Source organism: Caretta caretta, chromosome 27, assembly GCF_965140235.1.
Source record: "Caretta caretta isolate rCarCar2 chromosome 27, rCarCar1.hap1, whole genome shotgun sequence".
In the NCBI taxonomy this organism is placed as follows: domain Eukaryota; kingdom Metazoa; phylum Chordata; order Testudines; family Cheloniidae; genus Caretta; species Caretta caretta.
In genome coordinates this window covers 11529254-11541424 of record NC_134232.1, presented here as the reverse complement: position 1 = coordinate 11541424, position 12171 = coordinate 11529254, and the positions used below count along the sequence as shown (strand labels likewise).

Sequence of the window (12171 nt, the reverse complement as noted above, 5' to 3'; positions counted from 1 at the left end):
TGGCGAAGCGATGAATGGGGAAGCGGGGTGGGGGCGAGGCATGGACAGGCTCCGTTGCCATGGAGCCCCATCTAGGATTTGCTCGCATCACAGCCAGCCCCAGATCTCCCTAATGGACCTAACGCAGGAGAGAGACTCGCCCTCAATCAGTCCCTGCCTCCGGCCCGGGGTGGATGTCTCCATTTGGAGCATTAGTGGGCAGCGAGGCGCTCCGGGGCGGGGGGAGGATCTGCAGCGATTTAAAAGCCTTCGCATTAGGTCCAGGCGTGGACGAGCGACCGGGGAGGGGTGGCGGGGAGGGCAGCGCCGACAGATGTACATAGTTTGGAGCCGGTGACGTCCGTTCCGTCACCAGCAAAGGGGGGAGGGGGCGGCGGGGGGGGGGCAAAAAAAAACAACAAACAAACAGAATGAGCAATTGCGGGAGAGTCCTGCATATTTCAGGAGACGCAGAGGACACTTGGGCAGGCATAAATGCACGCCGCCACGGCTTCTCTTAGCCATGAACCTGTCACCGCTTTGTTCTTCCACCTCCTAAGGGTCTCCCGATGCACCACCACTTGTCTGCGGGAAAGGGGGGCTTCTTCCCCCTGCCCGGCTTCTGCTGCCACCGCTGCTGAGATGAGCCCTGCCGGCTGCAGGGTGGCAGGCTCTCGGCTCTTTTGATCCCTTCACCCAGCCATGGGGGTCTGGCTGTGGCCTCTGCTCTGGGGCTTCCAGATGGAGCTTGTGTGGGGTGCAGGGATCTTCCAGCCCCAGAGGTCGCCTCCCCCCAAGGCCAGGACGCCCAAGGCGAAGGAATGGACTCCATCATCGTCCTCTTCCTCAGCTTCCACTTGGGTGCCCACCCCGGACTTGGACAAGGTGGACCTGGAGGGTTCTGAGGCAGCCTTGACTTTCCTGTACTCGGGGGATGCTCTGAGGCTCTCCCAAGCCAACTGCAGCCACCGCTTCGAGGTGCGGGACGGGGGCAGGGCCTCCAGCCCCCCGCCGGGCCTGCGCTCCACCCTGAGGGGGGCCACCGAGACCCTAACCCACGCCACCAACTTCCTCAACATGATCTTCCAGACCAATGACATCAGGGAGTCGAGCGTCAAGGAGGATGTGGAGTGGTACCATGCCCTGGTCCGGAGCGTCGTTGAAGGGGATCCCCAGGTCTACCGGGCTGTGCTGACCTTTGACGCCCACCCGGCGTCTTCCAAACCTCAGCTGATGCTCCAGGCCACAAAGGAGAACAACGAGATCCTGCTGCAGGACCTGTCCGCCTCTTCCGAGAGCCTGCGGAACCTGAGCTGGGAAAACCAGTGGTTCAACGGCCTGCAGGCCCAGCGGGGCCTTTTCCTGCACAAGCGGGTCCTCAGCAATGACCTCAAGAGCCTGGACACCCCCAAGTGGAACCGGGGCGACACCTATGTGATGGACTCCAGCCACGTCAAGTGGTCGCTGCCCTTCCTGGAGTGCCAGGAGAGCAAGTTCCTGCCCAGCTGGATGGTGACCCTGTCCTCCTCCTTCTACGGGCTGAAGCCGGACCTGAGCCCTGAGTTCAAGTGAGTGGGGGCGACACCGGGGGGGGGGGGGTGTCTGTGGGGGGAGGTGCATGAAGATGAGGGTGGGGGGGTGCTTGGGAAGGAGCATTCAGAGCGCTGCATTCCCCCTCCCCTCCAGCCCGCAGCCGGGGGTGGGCGGATTCTTTTCTTGTCTCACTTCCCTGGGCTGCAGACTTGGAGGAATTCCCCCCCCACCCCCGCACTGCAGAGTGCAGAGCTGGGGGACCTGCCCCCCACCTAACTGGGGTGCCAAACTAGGGCATTCCCCCCACCTAACATACCCCACCCCGGGGTGCCAAACTGGGGGATTTCCCCCACCTAACATACCCCACCCCGGGGTGCCAAACTGGGGGATTTCCCCCACCTAACATACCCCACCCCGGGGTGCCAAACTGGGGGATTCCCCCCACGTAACATATCTCCCCTGGATGCAGAGCTGGGGATCCCCCTCCTAATACACCCCACCCCGGCATGCGGAGCTGGGGATCCCCCACCTACAATATCCCACCCCGGGATACGAAGTTGGAGATACCCTGACCTAAAATACCCCATCCCCATGTGCAGAGCTGGGGATACCCCACCCGACATAACATACCTCACCCCAGGATGCAGAGCTGGTGGACAGCCCCCCCCCCGGCACTGAACGAACCCCACCTCAGGGTGCCAGACTGGGGGATCCCCTACCTAACATACCCCACCACGGGTGCAAAACAGGGGGATCCCCCCACCTAGCGTACCCCTGGGATGCAGTGCAGCGTGGTTCCCCCAGCCCCCACTCTCTGGGTGCAGAGGGGCCGGGATCCCTGCCACTTACATGCTCAGAGGTGCAGAGCTGCAGGAATTTCTTCATCCCACCTACGCCTTGGCACAGAGCTGCAGAGGTGCCCGTCAGCCCAGCTACCCAGGGACAGAGCTCTGGGGACCCCCTCTGGTCCATCGTCCTGGGTGTGGACCTGCAGGGGCCCTCAGCGTACACACCTCTGGGTCTCCACCACATCTTTCCTCACCCCTTCCCCGGGGGTTCCAGTGCCCTGGACTCTGCTGGAAAACAGGCTGGACGCCAGCTGACATTGTCATTGTATATTCAGGTGGTGACCCCCAAGCCACAGCCCTGGCCAGCCAATCCATGGCTGGGCCCTGAACGAACCTGGCTCCATGTGGTTATTACAAGGGGGGGTTTGAGGTACGGCATGACGGGTCACCGATGGATTGGGAGCAGGGAGAGCCCTTTCACCCCCCTGGCCTCAGCCCTCCTTTCCTGCCGCGGCTCACTCTGATCACAGGGAATTCCAGCGCTCCTGCCAGACTCCAGGCATCCTGTGTGTTTGGTCCTGCTCTGCTTCTGGGGGCTACAAGCTTCCAGCTGGCAACTCTGACGCTCGGTGCCAAGCCTCTGTGCCACCCTTGGCATCCCCGTCCTTCCTCCCAGGCTCCCCACGGGCGTCCTTTGCACGAGATCATGTAGGGTGAGGGGAGAAGCTATTTTCAGCCCCCAGAGTGGCCAGGGACCGACTGAAATGGAGGGGGCCTCAACCTCGTTTGCACCCCAGCATTCCAGATCTATCGGGGACCGTGTCAGAGCAGGGAGAGGGGGCCAGGCCAGGACACCTGGTGAGCAGCAAAGGGTTAACACAGCCTCACCGGTGTGGCCTGGGCGATCGGCCCTATGACAAGGCGAAATGGATTCCCCCCAGCAAGCCCCTGTCTTTCCATGCCGTGACCAAGGAGCCAAACAGGCTTGGCCAACAGGAGAGAGGGCAGGTGAGACAAGCCAGAGAGGGGACAATAGAAGCGCAAAGACAAGCAGCAGGTCAGAAGCAGCACTGGGATTTACCTGGATCCCAATCTAGTGTTTCCCCCACTGGACTATAGCGGCTCTCATAAGACAGTGGCATCCTTCTACCCAGCTATGGTTTATAGGGCCAGCTCTGGACTCGGAGCCTTTGGCGTTTGATACCGAGGTGTTTCTGGAACGATGATGCTCAAGAGGGTTGATCTATGCCAGTGCGAAGGGACGGTAAACCTAGGATCACAAGAGAAGATGCAGGACCAGAATGCTGGGTGATAAGACCAGAACATTGCCAATGCTTTCCCAGGGCTCCGAGGTTAACTTTCTACAGATTCCAGTCAGAGCCTGTTCTCTAGGATAGCTGCCCAGAAATAGGATTTATGCGTTTCCTTCTAGCGCTTCACATCCTGGAGCCCAAACCAAATGTTCCAATCCAGAGTTGCATCCAAAGTCTCAGATCTGGTGGGTCAAATCCAAGGACCTCCCCAAAGTGACTCAGGACTCTGGGTCACTGCGGATTTGGAGCTGGAACCTTCCATAGTTGGGGTGGCTGGAATCTAATTCAGCCCATTATAGAGAGAAGAAGATTGGAGCTACATCCAGAGCTTGGAACCGGAGTCAGACATCCTAAGGCCAGCAGGGCCCATTGTGATCATCCAGTCTGACCTCCTGCATAACACAGGCCAGAGAACTGCCCCCAGGTAAATTGCTCTGATGGTTAATGACTCTTACCATTAAATTTACGCCTTATTTCCGGTCTGAATTTGTCTAGCTTCAACTTCCAGCCGCTGGATCGTGTTAGACCTTCCTCTGCTAGACTGAAGAGCCCGTTATGAAATGTTGGTTCCCCACGTAGGTACTTACAGACTGTGATCAAGTCAATGAACAGATTGGTTTCATCTTTTCTTGGGGGGTGTCTCCTACAGGTGATTCTGCTCTTGGGTCCTGCCTTATTGGCTCGAAGTGAGAAGCAATATTACCCTCTATCCAAAGAGCGGTCCCATGACCCCAGCCTTAGGATGGGGAAGGATTGGGTGCTGATGGAGGCATGTATCTCTTTCTATTTGTTTTCTGAAGCTGGTGCCATCTGGAGCCACCCAGAGTCTCAGCATTCTGCTTTTGCACGTATCTAGGCATCAATAGGTCCCCCCGGCTCTCCCTTCTATTGCCAGCTGTTTTCCTGCTTACAGAAAACAGAAATAACAGGTGGCCGTTTACACTGTGTCCTCCAAGCATAGATGGCACCCCCTGGCCACGAGTTTATGCAGGTGAATAAGTCTGATCTGAGTATACATCATGCCCTCCTGCTTGTTTCTGGTCACCTAGGGCCGTATGGGTCAGTTTCATCTCCTATAAAGTCATGCCCTGCTACAAAGGTACCACCATGTTGTGTAACCGTCCATGCCTTTTGTATAAATTGCAGGGTACACGCACACGCACTCCTATGCACACACAGTCACACACACATGCACTCAGACTCACACCCAATCCCACACACGCAGAGTCACATACATATTCAGAACCACAGACACTCAGATACACACCTAGCCACACAATCACTGAGACGCACACAGTCTCACAAACACACACACCCCTGCCAGACAAGCATTCTCAGCATTGTAAAAAAAAATATATATATATCCCTCCCCACGGCTGGAAATGCACGGCCAACGTTTCTACCCGCAGACGCCTCTCACTAGAGCAATGCGAATTGTGGAAGGGAGCCCTGTTGAAAAAAAATATAAGGAAAATGGCTTCCCTGGTGGAGCTTAATACTTCTCAGAGCCTGGACAACAGCTGTAAAAATACACAGTCAGCCCCTTTCCAGCATCATCCAGCTAATCCATCCGTCTAGTGCTCATGCACGGCACATTCGTGTTGCTCTATGGATGGCGATCAGGCCCCTTCGAGCTTCGGTTTTATTCCAGACGCAGGGTTAGTTGGGGACAGCCGTCAGCAGGGACACTGCAGTTGTTTCAGTTTTATGGTGAATGAGGTTCCCTCCTAGAGGATTTCAGACACTGCCTTGGCTGTCTGGGCAGCTATCTGCACAAACCAGACCCAATTCAATGCCTCCTCTGGCCCAGCCCGCTCCTTCGTTTATTTCCCCACCTCCCCTGTCTTTCACGACGTGTCCCACGTGTCCTTCATGCGTTGCTGAATCCCTAGTCGCTACTCCGTGTGGCCTGTGCCACTGACACACTCCCTTAATAATTCCCTGACTCATCCCTTCCCCCCGCACTCTCTTTCTCCCTGATTTCCCAACTCTATGTTGGACTGACTTTCCTCCCAGATTCAAGGGGCAAAGTTCCTGTTGAGAACTGGCAGTGTGGTCTAATGGGTGGAACAGCAGACTGGGGAATCAGGAGACCTTCATTCTGTGCCACTGACCTGCTGGGTGACTTGAGCCAGTCACGTCCCTGCTCCGTGCCTCAGTTTCCCCTCCTACCTTATCTGTTTAGTTTGTAAGTTCTTCTGTCTCTCACTGCATGTCGATACTGTACCTAGAACAATGGGGCCCTGATCTCAACTGGGGCCGCTAGGCCATGTTGTAATATAAATAATAATTGGATGGGCGTTGGTCCTCATTTACATGCTGCTCATGGCTGGTCTATTGGGCACTACAATGGCCCAAATTAATTCTCCTAATTTCGTTAGATAAATGAGCATTTTCTCTCACATATATATAAAACCCCCTCCTGAATTCTGATCACTTCCAGGTCTATTGAAGATCTGTCACTGTCTGAGAGCCCTGTAACGGGGAAACCGCTGGGACCTCTTGGCAGAAGCGGCTGTTCGGGCAGCCCTTTGTGCTGGGATAAGGCCTTCCCGTCCCCTCCTGCAGAATCACCTCCCTTTGGGTCAGTTCTCTGCAGAGAGGTTCCAGTGGGAGGCAAGGAAGCCCTCCCGGCCAGCCACTTAGTTCTGGTTCTCAGCCTGCAGCTCTCCCTCTTCCGAGGTACGTATCTGCCCTCACCCTAGCCCCTCACGGGAATGGATTGATTTTAGCCTCGCAGCATCCCAGGATGGGGGACATCTTTGCAGGAGTGGGGACTGAGGCACAGAGAGATTAAGGCCCTGATCCTCAAAGGTACCTAGGCGCCCAACTCCCATGGAAGACCTAACCCTGCCCTGCTTTCAATGGGAGTTAGGCACCTTTGAGGACCTGGGCCAAAGTGACTTGAGCGAGGTCACACAGGACATCTAGGTCTGAACCGGGACGCACACCTAGTCTCAGTCCAGTGCCCGATCCATTAAACCACCCTTCCTACAAAGCTGCACAGTACTCTCTCTCTCTCTCACTTTCTGGGCAAAATTCATCTCTGTGCCGAGGGCCCCAAGGCTTATGCCCCACTTAATAATCCCACTTAACCTCTCCTTGTTTGTTTACTATGATTACTATCATGCCCTCGCCCAGCACTTCACTGTGCTTGGCGCTGTACAGACCCAGAACAAAAAGACAGTCCCTGTCCTACAGAGCTTGCAATCCAAGCTGCTCTTAAGTAACTGGTCCTAGCATGACTTAAATAGGGCATAAGCCTCATGCTGACCCCCAGGGGGAAGGCTGGAAGTCCCAGAGTGGCTCTCACAGTTTCTGTGAGCAGTAGGAGCTCCTTGTGGATTTTCCAGGAGGAAATTCCCTCAGGCAGTGCCACCTCCGGAAACCGATCAGGTCCAGCCAGCCACTGCATCTGGAATCGCACAGAGGGTCTGTCTACACTGCCGTCCGAGGTGTGGCTGCGAATCTAGCCAGCTCCAATAACAAGAGCAGCGACACTGCAGCAACCTGGGCTTGCCACTCGAGTACCGACCCAGTGGTCCTGTGTGGACCTGTACAGCCCGCATTACCGCCCCCCAAGGCTACTTGCTGGATGGAGCTCAGCGAGCTAGACCAGAGCTAGCTGGGGTATGTCTGCACGTGCTGCAGTCGCTTCTCTGACTGTAGACAGACCCAGAGCCTTAACCATGTGGGATTCACATGGAGCTCTCTTTGTTGTCCCTCAATCCTGCAAGGTGCCGAGCACTCTGGATTCAGCAAAAGCACGTAGACGCAGGCTTAGTTTTACATAGGTGAGCGGCCCCATTGACTCGAGTGGGAGGAAAGTATCCGTTTGTCGCCTTTTATTTCATACTTAGCTTATAAACCTTTTGGGGCAAGGACCATTTGTTGGTTATAGCTGTGTACAGCTCCGGGCCCTGATCCCTGATGGGGATATGGAAGCACTACTCCGATCAAACAACAAATAGCAATGAAAAGATATTAAATCCTGAATTCTTTACTCAGTTATCCAACAGCTTTTCCACGGTAACTGGTCACAGCAGCAACTTCGCACTCATTAAAGACCAACTAACTCATGTGCAGCTGCACCCGCTGTCTTGAAGTGGTTTCCATCATATCCAGGGTTTACAGTTTGGTTCAATGGCTCTCAGCCACCTCCCACCCCCCGTACAAATTGTTCCAGCCCCCCTGCTCTTATGCCAAGTAGGACTTTATACCCCCAAAAGGGAAAAGAGCCAGAGACGTCACAAGTGCACTACGGACTTTGCTCATTGCCAACGTATTGTACGTAGGTGCTCAGATACCATGGTGATGGGCAGTGACACAAAACCCTAAGGGTATGTCTACACTACGGAATAAGGTCGAATTTATAGAAGTCGGTTTTTTAGAAATCGGTTTTATAAATTCGAGTGTGTGTGTCCCCACAGTAAATGCTCTAAGTGCATTAAGTGCATTAACTCGGCGGAGCGCTTCCACAGTACCGAGGCAAGCGTCGACTTCCGGAGCGTTGCACTGTGGGTAGCTATCCCACAGTTCCCGCAGTCTCCGCTGCCCATTGGAATTCTGGGTTGAGATCCCAATGCCTGATGGGGCTAAAACATTGTCGCGGGTGGTTCTGGGTACATATCGTCAGCCTCCCGTTCCCTCCCTCCCCCCGTGAAAGCAAGGGCAGACAATCATTTCGCGCCTTTTTTCCTGAGTTACCTGTGCAGACGCCATACCATGGCAAGCATGGAGCCCGCTCAGGTAACCGTCACCCTATGTCTCCTGGGTGCTGGCAGACGCGGTACGGCATTGCTACACAGTAGCAGCAACCCCTTGCCTTGTGGCAGCAGACGGTACAGTACGACTGGTAGCCGTCATCGTCATGTCTGAGGTGCTCCTGGTCGCCTCTGTGAGGTCGATCAGGAGCGCCTGGGCAGACATGGGCACAGGGACTAAATTTGGAGTGACTTGACCAGGTCATTCTCTTTAGTCCTGCAGTCAGTCCTATTGAACCGTCTTATGGTGAGCAGGCAGGCGATACGGACTGCTAGCAGTCGTGCTGTACCATCTTCTGCCGAGCAGTCATGAGATGTGGATGGCATGCAGTCCGTCTGCTGCCAGCCAAAGATGTAAAAGATAGATGGAGTGGGTCAAAACAAGAAATAGACCAGATTTGTTTTGTACTCATTTGCTTCCCCCCCCTCCCCTGTCTAGGGGACTCATTCTTCTAGATCACACTGCAGTCAAGATGCAGCGAGGTAAATCTAGCCATGTATCAATCAGAGGCCAGGCTAACCTTCTTGCTCCAATAAGGACAATAACTTAGGTGCACCATTTCTTATTGGAACCCTCTGTGAAGTCCTGCCTGAAATACTCCTTGATGTAAAGCCACCCCCTTTGTTGATTTTAGCTCCCTGAAGCCAACCCTGTAAGCGCCCCTCCCAGCGTCAGAGCAATGGCAAACAATCGGGCATCTGAGAGTGCTGTCCAGAGCAGTCACAATGGAGCGCTCTGATGGGGCTAAAACATTGTCGCGGGTGGTTCTGGGTACGTGTCGTCAGGCCCCCGTTCCCTCCCTCCCTCCGTGAAAGCAAGGGCAGACAATCATTTCGCGCCTTTTTTCCTGAGTTACCTGTGCAGACGCCATACCACAGCAAGCATGGAGCCCGCTCAGGTAACCGTCACCCTATGTCTCCTGGGTGCTGGCAGACGCGGTACGGCTTTGCTGCACAGTAGCAGCAACCCCTTGCCTTCTGGCAGCAGACGGTGCAATACGATTGGTAGTCGTCCTCATCGTGTCCGAGGTGCTCCTGGCCGCGTCGGCTGGGAGCGCCTGGGCAGACATGGGCGCAGGGACTAAATTTGGAGTGACTTGACCAGGTCATTCTCTTTAGTCCTGCAGTCAGTCCTATTGAACCGTCTTATGGTGAGCAGGCAGGCGATACGGACTGCTAGCAGTCGTACTGTACCATCTTCTGCCAGGCAGGCAAGAGATGAGGATTGCTAGCAGTCGTATTGCACCATCTTCTGCCAGGCAGGCAAGAGATGGGGATGGCTAGCAGGCGTACTGTACCATCTTCTGCCAAGCAGCCATGAGATGTGGATGGCATGCAGTCCTTCTGCACCGTCTGCTGCCAGCCAAAGATGTAAAAGATAGATGGAGTGGGTCAAAACAAGAAATAGACCAGATTTGTTTTGTACTCATTTGCCTCCTCCCCTGTCTAGGGGACTCATTCCTCTAGGTCACACTGCAGTCACTCACAGAGAAGGTGCAGCGAGGTAAATCTAGCCATGTATCAATCAGAGGCCAGGCTAACCTCCTTGTTCCAATAACAACGATAACTTAGGTGCACCATTTCTTATTGGAACCCTCCGTGCAGTCCTGCCTGAAATACTCCTTGATGTACAGGCACCCCCTTTGTTGATTTTAGCTCCCTGAAGCCAACCCTGTAAGCCGTGTCGTCAGTCGCCCCTCCCTCCGTCAGAGCAACGGCAGACAATCGTTCCGCGCCTTTTTTCTGTGCGGACGCCATACCAAGGCAAGCATGGAGCCCGCTCAGCTCACTTTGGCAATTAGGAGCACATTAACCACCACACGCATTATTCAGCAGTATATGCAGCACCAGAACATGGCAACGCGATACCGGGCGAGGAGGCGACGTCAGCGCGGTCCCGTGAGTGATCAGGACATGGACACAGATTTCTCTGAAAGCATGGGCCCTGACAATGCATGCATCATGGTGCTAATGGGGCAGGTTCATGCTGTGGAACGCCGATTCTGGGCTCGGGAAACAAGCACAGACTGGTGGGACCGCATAGTGTTGCAGGTCTGGGACGATTCCCAGTGGCTACGAAACTTTCGCATGCGTAAGGGCACTTTCATGGAACTTTGTGACTTGCTTTCCCCTGTCCTGAAGCGCATGAATACCAAGATGAGAGCAGCCCTCACAGTTGAGAAGCGAGTGGCGATAGCCCTGTGGAAGCTTGCAACGCCAGACAGCTACCGGTCAGTTGGGAATCAATTTGGAGTGGGCAAATCTACTGTGGGGGCTGCTGTGATGCAAGTAGCCCACGCAATCAAAGATCTGCTGATATCAAGGGTAGTGACCCTGGGAAATGTGCAGGTCATAGTGGATGGCTTTGCTGCAATGGGATTCCCTAACTGTGGTGGGGCTATAGATGGAACCCATATCCCTATCTTGGCACCGGAGCACCAAGCCGCCGAGTACATAAACCGCAAGGGGTACTTTTCAATAGTGCTGCAAGCTCTGGTGGATCACAAGGGACGTTTCACCAACATCAACGTGGGATGGCCGGGAAAGGTGCATGATGCTCGCATCTTCAGGAACTCTGGTCTGTTTCAAAAGCTGCAGGAAGGGACTTTATTCCCAGACCAGAAAATAACTGTTGGGGATGTTGAAATGCCTATATGTATCCTTGGGGACCCAGCCTACCCCTTAATGCCATGGCTCATGAAGCCGTACACAGGCAGCCTGGACAGTGGTCAGGAGCTGTTCAACTACAGGCTGAGCAAGTGCAGAATGGTGGTAGAATGTGCATTTGGACGTTTAAAGGCGCGCTGGCGCAGTTTATTGACTCGCTTAGACCTCAGCGAAACCAATATTCCCACTGTTATTACTGCTTGCTGTGTGCTCCACAATATCTGTGAGAGTAAGGGGGAGACGTTTATGGCGGGGTGGGAGGTTGAGGCAAATCGCCTGGCTGCTGGTTACGCGCAGCCAGACACCAGGGCGGTTAGAAGAGCACAGGAGGGCGCGGTACGCATCAGAGAAGCTTTGAAAAACAGTTTCATGACTGGCCAGGCTACGGTGTAAAAGTTCTGTTTGTTTCTCCTTGATGAACCCCCCCGCCCCTTGGTTCACTCTACTTCCCTGTAAGCTAACCACCCTCCCCTCCTCCCTTTAATCATTGCTTGCAGAGCCAATAAAGTCATTGCTGCTTCACAGTCATGCATTCGTTATTCATTCATCACACAAATAGGGGGATGACTACCAAGGTATCCCAGGAGGGGTGGTGGAGGAGGGAAGGAAAATGCCACACAGCACTTTAAGCACAGCACTTTAAAAGTTTACAACTTTAAAATTTATTGAATGACAGCCTTCTTTTTTTTGGGCAATCCTCTGTGGGGGAGTGGCTGGTTGGCCGGAGGCCTCCCCACCGTGTTCTTGGGCGTCTGGGTGTGGAGGCTATGGAACTTGGGGAGGAGGGCGGTTGGTTACAGAGGGGCTGCAGTGGCAGTCTGTGCTCCAGCTGCCTTTGCTGCAGCTCAACCATACACTGGAGCATACTGGTTTGGTCCTGCAGCAGCCTCAGCATTGAATCCTGCCTCCTCTCATCACGCTGCCGCCACCTTTGAGCTTCAGCCCTGTCTTCAGCCCGCCACTTACTCTCTTCAGCCCGCCACTTACTCTCTTCAGCCCTCCACCTCTCCTCCCGGTCATTTTGTGCTTTCCTGCACTCTGACATTATTTGCCTCCACGCATTCGTCTGTGCTCTGTCAGTGTGGGAGGACAGCATGAGCTCGGAGAACATTTCATCGCGAGTGCGTT

At 54.6% G+C, this 12171-nt stretch overlaps 1 protein-coding gene across 1 annotated transcript in view; it reads left to right on the top strand.

The window, feature by feature from the left end:
• The first annotated feature begins 380 nt into the window (after positions 1 to 380).
• GPR179 (G protein-coupled receptor 179) overlaps positions 381 to 12171 on the top strand; it is a 42796-nt gene continuing 31005 nt past the window's right edge. The window contains exon 1 of the mRNA XM_048830173.2: positions 381 to 1547. Coding sequence (XP_048686130.2) covers positions 682 to 1547 — 866 coding nt within the window. The 5' untranslated portion in view covers positions 381 to 681. The remainder of the gene's footprint in view (positions 1548 to 12171) is intronic.